Source organism: Argiope bruennichi, chromosome 6 (assembly GCF_947563725.1).
Source record: "Argiope bruennichi chromosome 6, qqArgBrue1.1, whole genome shotgun sequence".
Lineage (NCBI taxonomy): Eukaryota > Metazoa > Arthropoda > Arachnida > Araneae > Araneidae > Argiope > Argiope bruennichi.
The window spans coordinates 24,383,353-24,399,774 of NC_079156.1; the positions used below are offsets into that span (position 1 = coordinate 24,383,353).

Consider the following 16,422-nt stretch of genomic DNA (forward strand, 5'->3'; position numbering starts at 1 on the left):
TAAAAGCTGATGTATTCACGACATTTTTTACTACCTATGCTGCGCTTCAACTTTATTCCGTTTCAGTATATCTTTTAGATTATTTATATATCCGTGAAATGCAATAATAATCTGACTAATATATATGCTCATTATATATAAATATAAATGTATATAAATAAATGCTCATTATGTATAAATGCTCATTATAGAGATTATCTATAATGAAAATAGAAAGTTTCTAATCACGTTTCATGAAAATAAAATACTATGAAAATAAAATTATGACATTCAGTTATTCTTAATTGAATAATTTAATATCTTTGAACTCATTGACAGATTATTTGAGTTGAGTCAACCATTAATTTAATTGCTATCAATTAAATTTTCTGCCAATGGTGACTTTTAATTTTCATATCACACGGTAATAGCTAAACATTAATGGAAGCTTTTAAATTCGTTTCAATGTTAATATAAATCATATGTCATTATGCTTTCTCATGTAATTCGTTAACAAATTTTGTTTCGGCAATAGCATATTAACACATGATTAGATTACTAATTATGGAATCTCAAAATGAAATAGTCAATTCATTCTTTTCATGTTTAGTAACAGCAATCAAATCAACAATTTCATAGCTCTGAATGGATTCAAAAAGTTTAAGGCAACTGAATTTACTGAATCGAGATACAACGTGCTACAAGAAAATGGCAAGGCAAATACAAAATTGCAAATAATTTCGAATATAGATTTTGATATTCCGGATGTTACAACTTGATTTTTAAATAGCAATGCCATAACGCTTTCATAGTATAAGAACTCTGATGTGATATTCTATATTTCAAATTAATTGTTCTTTTTCTTCAAAATGAAATGCTCTACATATTTATAAATTTAAAAAAAAAAAAGAGTTGTCTTCCTGAAATTTTCTCGAATGCTCTTTAATATAGATCAAGTGTCTTTATTTAATAAATGTCGAAAGCACCATGATGTCATGGGATTGATCCCCATTAAAAAGTTTCATATACACAATGGACGAAGCATATCCAAGAAAATGAAAGTAACATGTCTTAGATATCCAACATAATGAAAGTAACATGTCTTTGATATCTGACAATTTCATGATATCATAGATATGAAACTATATCTAAACTATTTAACTGAAAAAAATAATCAATATCCCTGGGGAATCAGCTGGTCGCAAAAGGCGACTAGTTGTTCAATATAATAGGCGATTTTCGTGTCTCACCTGTGGGTCATAGGGATCCTTAACTATGACTTTCCCTTACAGTGCGAAATCCATTTGTGGTTTGCTAACTAGTCTCACTGTTGATTTAAAAAAAAAAATACTCATTCTGTTAAAACAAAAACGCATTTGTAAAAGGAAATAATTATTGATTCGGAGAGAGTGACTCACTAGCAGGTGACTCCATTGGTGGGCATGCATATCAAATTATGAAACTCGCAGTGACCTACTGACGAGTCACGATGTTTCAAACTTGTTAAGAAAGAAATTGATATGAATAGGATTTTTGCTTTGACTAGATGGCTCACTTTGCATAACTTGAACAGCCTTTGTTTAAACAGTTGTCAATAGAGTGCCGGAAGTTATTACTAATAGTAATTATGAAATTTAGTTTAAAAACTTTTTATTTGCAAAATTTGGGATATAAAACATTTTCTTTCAATGTTAGGCCTCTATATATTAAAACGAGTTACTTATTTAAAACCAGCGGCAATGGTCATCCCCAAACCATTTTCGTATACTTTCCAATAAAGGTGTAATTTTTCTTTCCCCGCATAAAATTTTGGACCTTGGGTTGGATCGCGTAAACTTTGCATGCATTGGCGAATGCTAGTAATGAAATATAGATCTTTTGGAGTGAATTCGTTTGTTTTGGCTTTCATATTTTTATAGAAGTTACTGTACTAATATGCATTTTGGACGTCATTATTCTTACTGACTAGAAGCAAAATTTGGCATGGAACTACATTTGCAGTCACAAGATCCCATTTCAGCAATTTATTCTTGCATTTTTGTATTATTGTGTTTATTTGAACGAGAAAGTTTAGGTCGATCAAATAGTCTTCGATAAATTCGGTTCAAAATTTTATTAGAATCAACATTTTAGATGCTGCTCCTAGGTGCCAAATTTTATTTATCTAGCTCTTTATATTTTATAGTTATGGAGTTCACTTGAAGTCGGACAGCTGGATAGACAGCTTTCCACTGAATGGATTTTGTTCGAAACTTGATACAAATCTATATAACAGATTCATCTGTATTGTTCACAGCGTTTTTTAATTTTTTCACAGACAGACAGACATAATTCTACATACGGGTTATTCGAAATCAGAGAGGTATGAAAAGTGGAAAATTCTTCAAAATTTCTTGTTAGAACTTTCTGGCTTTCACAATACTTTCTCTATATTTAATTTTTACTTCTATAAAAAAAAAGTAAAAATTAAGTTTCATGTAGCCCACTTATAGAAACAAATAAACACTTTTACTTCTTTCTCTTAATTATTTTCATTTTTCTTAACTTGAGAAATAGCCCTTTTTAACTATCTATGAGTATTTTGGAATTTCCATAAAATCATAAAAGGTTTAGGAATCGCTGTACTAAACATTTCATTACTATTCATTTAAACGGATTATTTAATAATCAATAGCTTCAACCCCCTAAAAGCTTCCCTTTAAAAGTAATAGCTTTTGAAAGGCAAAAACTGAAAGAAAAGAATATAAATATACTTTAAAACACTAAATTGCCATCATTTCTCGCAGAATTTGAACTCGGAACATTTTAGGGTGAGAAGTAGAGAGGAGTTGAGAAAAATCCTTCCTGCGTTCGGAAAGTCGCAATATGTTCGATCAAATCGCCGATACTCGAAAGCTGTGTGGAAAAAAAAGGAGATATTAAATAAAATATAATGGAGCATTGACGGATAAAAAAGGGCTATGCATTTAAGAGAGTAAACTATTGGGAGAGAGAAGATTTTTTCCATTTTTTTTTTTCTTTCCCCTTCCTCGTCTTGTTTTTCTAATGGGAGGCGGGTGAAATGTGGTGTTAGTTTACAAGGCTTGAGTGCCTTGAAAATCTTTAACTTGATACCTCGATTTAGTATTCGTTCTGCCGTGTTATTTGCCGGAAATTTTTATATGCTGACGCCTGACTATAAGCTTCAGTGTCTTGGGAAGAACTGAATCTCTGAATGTTCGAAGGAGCTTTCGAATATTAAAGGCTTTAAAATGGATTTACTCCATGTGTCAGAAAAGATAAAGTGAGGTGGAAAATTTTTCCTTTTATGCTACAAGGCTTTATATTTTCATTTCTGGATAATCGATGGATGGAATCTTTCGTGCGTGTAAACTTGCACTTATTATTTTTGCTGTGTTTTACTTTTTTTTTCTCTCTCCTTATATTTTAATGCTTTTGCCTTTCTGGTTTAATGTCTTTAAATCTAATTTTGTTATCATGTGAGAATATGATGTTGTTTTGGTGTGGGATTTTTTAAGCCTCAAAATTCACGAGCAGAAAATAAAGGGCAGGATCATAAGAAGTTATTATCCTAAGAAGCACAAAGAAGAAAATGGGAATCAATGCGAAATAGCGAGGAGGAGTATCAAAAGTTATATAATTATAATGTAATTTATTTTTAATATTTCTAATTGGCAATAAAAGTTTTAGATCTCGAACGATTTTAAGAAGGAGAAATAAAAAACATCGTTTTTCTAAAAGTTGACGATTGCGCAATACAGTAGTCACGTGATCATTTCAAACCAGGTTAAATCGAATTTTTGCACAAAAAAGCGTCGAGGAAAAGGTTTTGGAACTCGGACGATTTTGAGATGGCAAAAAACCCATTGTTTTCTAAATATGGACTCATGCAAAACTTATTAGTCACATGATTGCTTAAAACCAATTAAAACTGTTTTTTTCATGAAGAAAAATTCTGGCCTTAAGAAAAATTTTTAGAAATCCTTTGATTTTGAGATGGTCAAAAACAACCGATTTTCTAAATTTTGGTGATTTCAAAATATGAATCGCGTGAGAACATTAGATTTTTCTGTCGTATTGATACCATGTGAATTTATAAAAAATGTTTTCATATGATAACTTGAAATTTGCGATAGCAGATTTCAATTTTTTTTTATTGGAATTAGTATTTTTAACTATTTTTCTGCAGCATTCCTCTAAAAAACATTTTTTCACTAATAAAAAAAATATTAAATCTGTTTATAAATATACTAAAAGACTAAATAGATCATGTTTTTATTTCCATATTATCTGATGATATTTTCAGAAAATAGTGATAGTTAAAACTTATTAAGTTTCAATCCATTTAATACATTTTATCGAATCATAAGGCAAAATAATCATTTTTTTTACTTGAGTTTAATTCATGTGGAAATCAAAATTATTTTTTAAAAGCGTCAATTATCCGAGTTAAGGACTATCGCTACCAAAGGGAAAAATACTATATATTTTAGATAGTTAAAATGGCAATATATTGTAACTTACAACTAAAATCCCCTCTCCCCCCCAAAAAAGAGATTTTTTTTTATTCTGCGAATAGTTTAAATTCCTCTCTATATTAAAACGGATTTTGAAGTAAGAATAAAGAAAATAATTGCTTATTCACGGAAAAATAACAATTTGACAAGAAGAATACATATATACAAATTGTTGTCAACAGAAGAAAGGGGAAAAAAAAAAAAACGTCAGTGCTTCATTGGAAAACTCAGTTACTCTTAATGTAATCGCAAAAATCATCAGTGGCATGCGACTTTTTGTCACCCTAAGCGGTGAAAAAATATGAAGCCCTTTGTAAATGATTGGTTAAGACAATTAAAACAATAAATTTGTATTATTTTAATATTATGGCTGCTTTGCTTATTTTGTTCACGAAACTTCCTAATTCAACCAAGTCCCATAATTTAATCCCTAATTCAACCAAGTAAATACATAGCTGTAAGCTCAGGAATAACTTGTCGATAAATTTCATCTTCACTTTTTTTATTCTTCAGGAAAACTGCTCTGATAATACTATCTTTTATTTCTTTTGTTTTCATTATTGTGAGAAAATGGTATAATAAAATGCTTGATGGACTATTGAGAACATTTAAATTTCATTGCAACAATGGAAATTAATGTGAAAGTTATTCTCGTAAATTCTTATAAATTGCAGAAAATTTAGAAAACTGACAATTTATTGGATTTTAAAAAGATAGAAAAATAATTTCTGGGTAATAGCATTTTCAAAAGTTATCCCGAACAAACACAGAATCTGGTTTAGTTTTTAATGAATTAAAATACCAAAACTCTATCTTCGAAGAACATATTACCATCTTCTAAAGTACACTAGCGACAATTTTGATAGCACTAAGTCAAAAGATTTGGTATAAAGAACTTTAACAGACAAATAGGCAGGGACTTACTGTCTTCCTTATTATTCGTAGAGAATAATAGCATTTACTAGAAATAACAGATATGTATTTTATACTCCACTCATAAATCTTCTAATTATTATTTATATGGATAAAATGTCAGGATATATTAAATGTGTTTCAAAAATTCAACATGTAGTAGCCCTATTCTATGAGAAATCTCATCGATGTGCCCCCTTTTTGCACTTTGAAACCAGTCCCTGGATTTCAGTCACATAAATAACCCAATAAAATAGTAGAGCGCAAAAATATGAGACTTTATTCCAGGGGATATTGGTATTCATGATTTCCAATATGTAGAGAAAATATCTAAACACAGGGACCCACGCTGCCTCTGCATGAAATATGATATTGGGCTTCATTGCATCCACGGTGGGTCCCTATAAATGTCACCGCCAAACGCTCGTATTTCACTCAGATGTACCTGGAAAACGAGTGAGAAACTGTTTCATTGAGATGCCAAGGCTCTCTTTTTCGATAAAGTAAATATTCACTTTTGATAAATAATTGCAATCTTTGCGTCCCAATAAGCGACGATTTTGTTCAAACTGCGAACATCACTTTTCTAGCTGGTATAGAAATATATTTCATGCATTCCTTTTGTTCTGTTTTAAAATATATCTTAATTTTTATCTGTTTGTATGGAAATTTGATAAATAAGGCAATTTTTACGTCCCAGCAAGGACGACGGACAAGGTGTTCAAATTGTGCACATCATTTTTCTAACTGGGAACGCAATATATATATCTATATTACCGGTACTGGCTGCTGTTGTTCTAAAATATATCCTAATTTTGATCAGTTTATATGTAAATGTTATAAATAATTGCAATCCTTATGTGCCAACTAAGGGCATAAGAATTTTTTTTCTTCGTGTGTATGTAGATTTAATAAATAACAATCTTGTATTCCATTAAGTTTCAAACTATTGGAACAATGTGCATCCTTCTTTTTTGACAATAAATCATATGTGATAGATTCAAATAAGTGTTGAATATTCCTGACGGGAGGCTGGGTATATTCTACTATCCTGTTTTAAAATATATCTTGAATTTGTTCAATCCATATCTTGATTTAATAAATAGTCATATTCTATTAAGTTTCAAATTGTAAGCAACTGCAATCTGAATGCCTCATTAAGCTTCAGAGTAGTTGGAACAATGTATATCTTCTCATTTTTGACAAACAAGCACATGTGATATGTTCATATAAGTGATGTATTTTCTTCACTGGGAACTGGGTATATTTTCTTTCCTGTTCTAAAATATGTGAACTTTTTTTCAGTTTATAATTCGATTTGATACATAATTTTAATCCTTATATGTCAATAAGCTTTACATGATCGGTTGTTGTTTTTTTTGATTTTTTCATGATTAATGTTTATCCTTCTTTTTTGATGGACTAATGCATGTTATATATTTATGTAATTGATGTAAATTTCGATAAAATGATTTGACTTTCTTCATAGCTAACTAAGCAAATAAGCTAGAGTTATGTCAACGCTATATTTTGATGAGCTGATCTTGTTATGAGTTTAACATGTTATCATCAAATGGCAAAATCAGAAGCTTTACAAATGTTTCCAAACAGAAAGTAAATGAAAAAGAAAATCGCACGCAAAATGATAAAGTTACAATATTCATATCATTGTTCAAAATCAAATGAAATTTACAATCGCTTTCAACGGTTATTAAAAAAGAAAAAAAGGACAATAAATAACTGGCTATGAACTGAGTCAAGACTTCCAAGCAAGCATCATTCAACCCAACATGAAAATAAAATAAAAATGAAAACTTTGTAACATATATGATAATAAGTTTAGAATCCTTAGCTTTGTCTCTCATTAATCAAACCTGGTCAGCTTAATAGCCAAATGAAATAATGCTTTTATTTCAAAATTCGGTTCTGGTCCTCTAATGCCCCAACCAAGGTTGTGTTCAACATAAGAACAATAAGAAAAAATATTGCATGCACCGTCAGAAATTCATCCCGAAAATAAAATAATTCAATTGGTTGAAAATAGTAATCTACATTTCTCAATAATAATAAAGACTAGTATTCCCAGACAAATAGCTTATTCGTCGGAATATCGGTTATATTCGATTTCAGATAAGTCATTTAGGTAAAACTTCATGTCCATTTTTCCATAAAATTGTCCAATATTAAAGTCATGTTACTTTAATAATCATGTTACTTTTGTCGTTCATTCGCTCTGTTCATTATATGAACATTTCCAATGGAGACTAGTCCCATGACATCATTACGAAAAATGTAAATGTGCTGTTCATCTGTCTACTAAATTTTGTGATATTGCATTTTCACTATTTTATCTATCGCCTAAATTACACAGATATTAAACAAAATCTGTCTTCTCTAACTTCCATCAATGTAAAAAAAATCCCGCCATCAGATGGTTGATGACTTCAGGGCAGCCATGTAAACTATAATTGGAAATAAAGGAAGATTTTAAAAAATTCCCAAAATTCAAAAAAAAAAAAAACTGTATGATTATTGAATTTTTATTATTAAAAAGACAAATTATAAACTTTAAAAAATTATATAAAATACATTTTTGTACAATAAGATTTTCAAGAGTTATTGCGAAAAAAAACCCGTCAAATTTTATTTAATTTAAAATTTAAGAAAATTATTCCGAAGTTTACATTCTAATACTCCAAAGAATATACATGTCAAGTTTGGTAGCTGCAAATCAAACAGTATGGTCTGTAGATCGACTACACAGTCACACTTTAATCTTTATTATTTAGTAGATTTAATCATATATTTAATAATTCTTAGTACACAATTTAAACAAATATATGTAATATATACAATGAGAGAGTGTGTTGAAAACATGCTTTACCTGTGAAATATGGATTTCGGCACGCAACCAAGGAATGTAGAGGCGAGTCCAAGAACGGCCTCGGGACGGGTTTCGCCACAGAGGATGCGGCGTAAGTGTAGGCCGGAGGGCAAGGAACACCAGCTCCTGGAAAGAGGATTAAAATCGTTTAAGATTCACTTAGTTTCTATTCATTAAACCACCCACTTTAATTTCAATTAAATCTCTTATACATAAATTTATATTCTACTCTTTTATGCATTTTGTCTGATTTTCTCAAAGAAAAAAAAGGCAACATAATATTGTGATTATGAATTGCAGTCAGATTATTTTATTAATTTTCTCTTTGTTTTAGTTATGTTATAAATTAATTTTCTAGTGGAGTCATTAGGAAATTGATAATATTAAACTGTTAACATTGTAATTTTTTTATTCAGATTTCTTCTAACTTATGCGTAAATTTACTTTCTAATTTATACAGTTATTAAGTACAATCTTTTTTTAACAACGAAAAATTATGATTATTAAATAATTTTATAAAACAATGAAAATGGTTTAAATTTTAGTACAACTATGAAAATTATTGTTGAAATTTATAGCAAAAAAAAAAAAAAAAAATGTAATGCTAAAATTTAGAAATAAAAATTTCACGACAATCAAGTTGGCATCATTAAAAAGACAATTTTTATGAATCTTAAAATGATGTTAAAGTTTTGAGCGATCAAAATATCGAGGCATGTCTAAGAACAGAGCCCAAATATGGCTTAATTTTTAATGAATTAATTTTAAAAAAAACTCTCTGAAGTGCACATTTAGTCCAAAGTCCAAATTTGGCATCTCATAAAGTTTTTCCTATCCAATAAGCACTCATAACAATTCTCCTTTATTATTAGAGATAATTATAGGAGTTATCATTGACAGTATCTAAAAAGTCAAGAATAACTTTAATTAAAAACGAATAATGTAGAAAAAGAACCTTTTTACAGAACTTCAAAATGTTTCTTTTCAACAAAATATTGTTTCATTAAAAAAAAAAAAAAGAATAACGATCACCGACGTTAAAATTAATTTCTCTTCAAATACAGGATGTCTCAAAATATTATTAACGAACTTTAAATGGAGGCAGTAGCGAATGAAGGCATTTTGTGGCTCTAGATAGTATACATGATGAGATTCTTCTTTTAATAAATTAGTCGATTTAGTTTCATAAATCAATATACTTTTATTTTAATCAATAAGCTGATGGTTTGCTTAAAATTAATTTTACTATACTTACTTTTGTATGCATGTTTTTATTTATTACTTATCGTCTCAGGCGACCAGCTGGTTCGTCGGGATTGCTGATTATATTAGACTTCAGATATATCCTTATTTTTTATAACTCCATGATCAAGAGTTTTCTGTATTTTCTCACATTAAAGCCGCTTTATTTTAATGATCTCATTTAAGTTGTATTTATCATATACATGAACATTTCTCATGGAAATGGTCCCGTAGCATCATGGCGTTATTAAATATATATTATCTGGCTAAATTTTGGTTATCTGGCTAAATAAAAAAATCTGGTATATAAATTATCTGGTTTATATTATCTGGCTAAATTTTGCGGTATTGTATCTTCACTTTCTTATTCGTCTTGTAAACTACACAGATATTTAACAAAATCCTTCTTATTTAGCTTTCAACAATGGAAGTATATCACACGATTTCATATTTGATAAAACAATGAAAAGTTCTGAATTTCAGTGCAATAATATACTTTATTGTCAGAAATCAGACAAAAAATATTTTTAAAAAATTCGCAAAATTCAGTAAAAATTCGCACAATTGTTAAATTAATATTAATAAAAAGAGAATTCTTTTAATTTCGAAACCATTTAAATTATATTTTTATGCAATAATGCTTTTGTAAGTTATCGTGAAGCACCCCCCCCCAGACTACAGATTATTTTTTAATTAATTAAAATTTTAATTATTTTGTAAATTGATCTGAAGTGCACATTTCCACCCTTCAAAGTATATATGTACCAAACTTGATAGCTGTAGGTAAGTCAACCTTCTAACTCTCCGACCCGCCCTAAGGCACACGGATTTAAACCAAAGAACTGAATGACCGGACCGCCGCAACAGCAATTGGCGGGAACTGTGGTTGAGTCCTAAGGGCCGCCACCGGCCACGGTACAACCCTCCCCGAAGGAAGTACGTCCCGTCATCGGTGGGGGGAGTCAGATCCCTCACCTATTATTGTACCCTCCAGGGTGGCGAGATCCAACCACCATGCCGGAAGCATCTCATCCTCATTCGAGGTGCCCCCCCGAGGGTCGATAGCTGTAGGTAAAATGGTCTATCCTATAGAGCGCCAACACACACATTCATCCCTATTATTAGTATAGATATAGATGGCCGACTACTTAACTACAGTCGCAATTATATACAGTTATATTTAAATAGATGTTTGGTACTTATAAATACAGTAGTAACTAGTTAAACAGATACGAAGCAAGTTAATTATACTTGTTAAAATTCTGATTTTATTCTTATTTTCCATTCATAAAATTTCAATATTTTACAAATTTATTTGGCATTTAGGCTACTAACATTTTTTAATCAACTTCTTGCAGCCTTTTTTTTAATCCAGCGACTTTAGGCAGATGCTTAATCTGCCATGTCGTCATTGAATGCAAGTCAGACACATGATACCAAGTCATTTTTGCAATAGATTATGGGAGCACTAATTCAAAAGGCAATCGTTACGGCTTGTTAAGTCAAAGAACAAGATTCAGATAAAAATTAAAACACAGGTTTAAGGGAATACAAAATTTTAATAGCTCAGTAACACAGTTACATAAATTTAAAAAAAAATAATAAACAAAGCAAGTCTTTGAACATTTCATTTAGGCATTTTAAAAGTTGATACCGTTTCCTACTTGCAATTTCACCTACTAATATTAATACGCATGCAACTCTAATATAAGCAAACATAGCTATTGATATTTTGTATTCCCCTTAAAAATTAAAAATTTCAACCCCATGCTATTTCTGCTAGGGAATTAAATTTTAAAAAATTGATAAGATTAAGAACTTTAAAATAATTCCTAGTGATGAGAAAAATTTGCACTTAAAAGGAGAATGTTTATAGCAATGAGTTTTTATTCTTAGGCCATTATGAGATCAATATATAATTTGAATAAATAAAGAAATAAATTCTGTTCATTTAAAGAAAAAAAAGTTATAAATACCGCCAATTAAAATACAGCTTTTCATATATACTTTCATATGTCATTTATTAGACATTTTATGAAAGCCGATAATTAAAAGAGATAATAGATACATATAAAAATTATATTAGAAGCTATACTAAGAATTCAAGCTATTTACCTTGTTTTTTGCAAACCAAACTCAAAATCTATTTATTATTATGGATTAGAGCAGAGTACAAAGGGTAGAAACGCGGAGGCGTGCGCAAAAATGAGTTGAGGATAATGCCTTCTAATAGGGAATTCGGAATACCTGTCATTCGGATGTTTGCTGAAAAGCAAGGACTATATTTTGTTATTTAAATTACAAAAATGAGATGAAAACTCTCATCAATCACGTTCCTAACAGATCTAATCTGAAATTTTAATGAGGAATAATAAGTTGCTTAAAAGTTTTTAAATGATCAATTTTATTTTTAGAAGTTGTGAGCTTGTCAATAAGAATATTATTACAAGTTGTAAGCTTGTAAATGGTATTTTACTGAGATGAATTATCATTAGATGTTTTTGAAGGCTACAGTTTTATAAAAAAAATCATGTTAAAGCGTTTTTTTAAACTTTATTATGTGGTTTTACAAAATGTAGTGATTGTTGTTGTTGTTGTTTCTTATGGCACTTGCCATGGGCAAGCCCGGTGTTCGAAGACAGCCGGTTTAAGCCTGAGGGGGAGCGCCTTTGGTTTCAATAGTAGCGCCATCTAGGGCCAAATGTAGTGATGAATTTCGCAAAGAAAAAAATGTATGTATGTGTTAAAATTCACGATGGATCATGTTAACATGAAATGTTTCCGGCAGTTCCATTTTTTTTCCCGCAAAAGCAATAAAAAATATGCAAAACAAATATTTTCAACTCAAATAAGAAACAATTACGTTTTATCTTCTCCATTAGCTGTACTAAAACTTGTGGTTTTCTTAAAAAAATATATTTTTTTTATAAAATGTAAATATCACCCACTTAAACTTTATTTTCGCAGAATATCCATGAGTTATCAGACACACGAAGGCAATTTTAAAAATCCAGCCCCGTACTCGTAGGAAGAATGAAATTATTTTCATATGATGAGAAATCTGCTGACCAAATAAGAATATATTTTTGTTCTCTAAATGAAGAGGAAATGTGTTTTTCATATATTAAATTAGGATGTTTTTTTTTATTTTTTAAAGAATGTAACGTAAATATTATTTATTTAAATTTTACTTTCGTAGAATATCCGTCTGGTATCAGGAATACAGAGGAAATTTTAAAAATTCCGTCGTATCTTAGTAGGAAGAATAAAATTACTTTCCCTGGTATTTATTTGTGATAAAAAATCTTCCAGCCAATAAGAATATATTATTATTTTCTAGCTGCGGGAAAACATGTTATTTTCTTTTTTAAAAAAAAACCTAGCGTTTTTTTTAGATGAATGTGACGTAAAAAATTATTCACTTACATTTCACTTTTGTAGAATATCAGTGTGGTATCAAAGATACGAACGTAATTTCAATAAAACTACTTTTTCCTGGTAGGAAGGAAGAATGTATATCTCCTGGTGTCCATGATGACAAACCGGGCGGCCCAATCAGACCTGCAATCAATCTGCATTCAATTGGGGGACGGTCCTCGCATATTTCAGATTGATAACGCTAGAAACAGAAGTCAGCCGCTCTTTTCAATCGATATTTGCACGCCTGTCCTTCTAAAGAGGTAGAGAGACGCGATCTTTGTTAACTAAATAATCACCATGTAATTAATCGGTCGGCATGCGTACGCTAATTAACAATTAGTCACCGAAAAAGGCCACCCCGCCTCATTTGCATATTTCCCTCGTCCTCCCCCCGGCCTAAGGGGGAAACTACCAATTAGGAACAGCCACCAGTAATTAGACTTGAAATGCTTTCCCGGTGTAGCTTCTTTAAAAGTTGGGCCCTTCGGCGCTATAAACCGCAGAAATTATTGACATACGCAGGCCGTGTGCACGGGCAATAATTTTGGCGCAGTTTTGAAGGCGATAAATTAGCTCTGCTTGCGACTCTTTTAAGTTGTGTGCCTTTTCGATCGGGTTGTTTTAAAGTTTATAAATGCCCCCGGTGTTATTGGAATTTTCAAAGACGCGGAACCGCAATTCGAAAAGGTAAGGTTCATTGGAAATTAAAAGATACCTCTCGCCCACCGGAGAGATGGCAAGGTTTCCCGCCAAAATAAATGAGAATTCCAAATGCGCTTTTAAGAGATTGGGGTTGGCAAAAGGCAAAAGGCAAAAGAGTTAGTTCTGTGCGGGGGAAGGTTGGAATTATAATTTGCGCGATATTTCACAGCCGATAGGGCGAGAGGAAATGGAGGGTGAGGCAGCGATTTCCGATTCTTTATTTCCCACCAAAAAGATTTTTCGCCACTGGCACAGTTGAGAAAGCTGGCAATCTTAATTAAAAGGCTTCCGCAAAGGGCCTTCACTTGGAATCCAATTTAGTTAGCTCGTAAATTGACTGAGAGTTTTGTCTCATTGACTTCTTAAAATGTTTCTGTGGTCTCAAAATTGTTTTGGTAGATTGCTTTAATTATTCCCCTCTTGTCAACGAGTCGAGAACTGCTGATGAGGGGACGAAAACATTCTTTTACACTGCCGAGACCCTGGAGGTGAATTTTGCAGAACTTTAAAAACTCTGTCTGAAACAAAATGTTTGAATTCAATCCTGGTGGAATCTTGAATTAAGAATTGGAGATTGGTGATGAAAGAGCAGTATTATTACACAACTTAATAAAAACTTACTAAACTTACTTTCTAGAAATCATTCTATTCTTTAAAGACAATTTGATTTATTGTCTAATTGGTCGTTTGATAAAAAAAATTATTTTTGAACAATAAATCGAGAATTGGCGTTTTGTTTTCTCCAACTTTCTTTAGAATCTACCCAGAATGTATAAAATGGAAATAAGCGATTAAAAATGTTAGCACGAATCAGAATTCTCCTTGCAGTCTAACTGATTCAAAAAGTAGAATTTAGTTATATAATATATCCATCATTCAAGGAACGCCTACACTAAATGCCTAAACGATGAATAAATAATTTGCCCAATAGTTAATTTAAATTCAATTTTTAATTCAACAAAATTAAAAATTAATTTGGTTGATTGTCTAAGTGGTAGATTTGACAAAAGAATTGTTTGTTTGCAATAAGTCGAGATCTGCCGGTTTGATGTCATTACTTTTATGACGAAATCCGCCATTCTTTACAATTCTACAAAGAAAAGAAGCTAATTCTGTACAAAATTCTGACGTATGATTAGAAGGTTATAATTAGGGATTGCAATACCGAACCAAAATTTCAATACCGGTATTCGGTATTTTTTAGATCTTAATACCGGGATACCGGTTTTAATACCGGTATTAGAAATTTTAGAAAAAGAAAGAAAACACAGGTTTCTCTTTGTTGTATTTGCCAGTTTTGTTAGAGAGTGTAAATGTCACAAAAAATAATTTGTAACTTATAAATTATAACAGTATATAATCACAAAAAAGTAAAGAAACATCTTATTTATTTAAATTACAAAAAAGTGTAAATATCACTATTCAGTCTGGGGTACTATTACAACTTTTTGAAATGTGATCTTAAAAAACAGTATGTATCAATTGTACTGTCATTAAGCCTGAAAAGTAATTTTGTGTAAAAATTACCAGCTGTAGAAAACGCTCTTTCGGCATCTACGCTAGTTGGTGGTACTGTTAGCAATGCGCGATATACTTTTTCCAAGTATTTACTTCTAAACCCCTCATCTTCAAATAAATCGATTTCTCGTCGGATGGTTTTGGATATAGCTGATTTCTGTATCGTATTTTGGTTCGTTTAAATTTTTTTTTATTTATTGCTAATTCTAATTTTTGTTCAAGAGACAATTCCTTATCACTATCGACAGTAGTGACATCATAATCTTCGATAATTGAACCAAATTCTTCTGAATGTGGATAGGTTTGTGGGTAAAAAATTTTAAGAAAAATTACTCTAAACTTAATCAGATTTGAATTGGTTATTTTCTTTTCTTATTTTTCATTTTCATTTTTAAAATCACTAAAATTATGTAAATACCATAAGACATTTTCTATTTCGGTATGCCTTTCTTCTGTGCGATTTTTCAATGAAATATATAATTCTTCAGATAGTGATGTGTGCTGTTCTTTCAGTGACTGCAACATGAAATTAATTGTTGCATTAGCTATTAATAAATTAGAATCTCTCAGACATAATGCCTCAATAGTCAGTTTTATTGGAAGTAGAGCTGATATAGTTTTGGATATTAAGTCGAATTCACTATCTGAAAAAATAGTTTACAAGTTTAAGTCGATTATTGCTTTTTGGATTGGATTTCTCAGGTTCAAAAATCGTTCCATCATTAGGAGTAAACTGTTCCAACGTGTTTTAGAATCAAATATTAACATATATTCTGTTTTATTTTCAGTTAGTATATATTTTAGTAATATATCCTTTTTTATAGGGGAACATTTAAATATGTTAACAATTTTTCGAACTTTATAAATTATAGGAAGCAATTCTTGATAGGTTAATATTTCATCCTCATTAGCAATATCTTCTTCAATAATTACATCGTCATTATCTTCATTGTCAATATCACTCTCACACTTACTCTCTTCTAAGTTGGAATCCGAATTTTCTATATCCACAATAATTTTATTCTTCTGTTCTTTATTTTTTTGGTATAATACATCTATTACTCCTAATTGAATTCCATGTGCATAGATAGCACAACTGCTGATTTGCACCAATCAACTTTCTAACTTTCTTCATAATTGTTGCTCCATCAGTCGTTATGGATACAATATTTTCTTTCAGGGATAATCCATATTTCGCTAATTTAGATTTAAGCCATTAATTAGCTAATTAATTTCGCCCGTTAGGAA

The 16,422-nt window shown here is 30.5% G+C and overlaps 1 protein-coding gene across 1 annotated transcript in view; it reads right to left on the reverse strand.

The window, feature by feature from the left end:
• The window catches only part of LOC129972479 (homeobox protein DBX1-A-like), a 128,159-nt gene that overhangs the window by 47,247 nt on the left and 64,490 nt on the right, over window positions 1-16,422 (reverse strand). Inside the window, exon 3 of the mRNA XM_056086624.1 lies at window positions 8,293-8,418. Coding sequence (XP_055942599.1) covers window positions 8,293-8,418 — 126 coding nt within the window. The remainder of the gene's footprint in view (window positions 1-8,292; window positions 8,419-16,422) is intronic.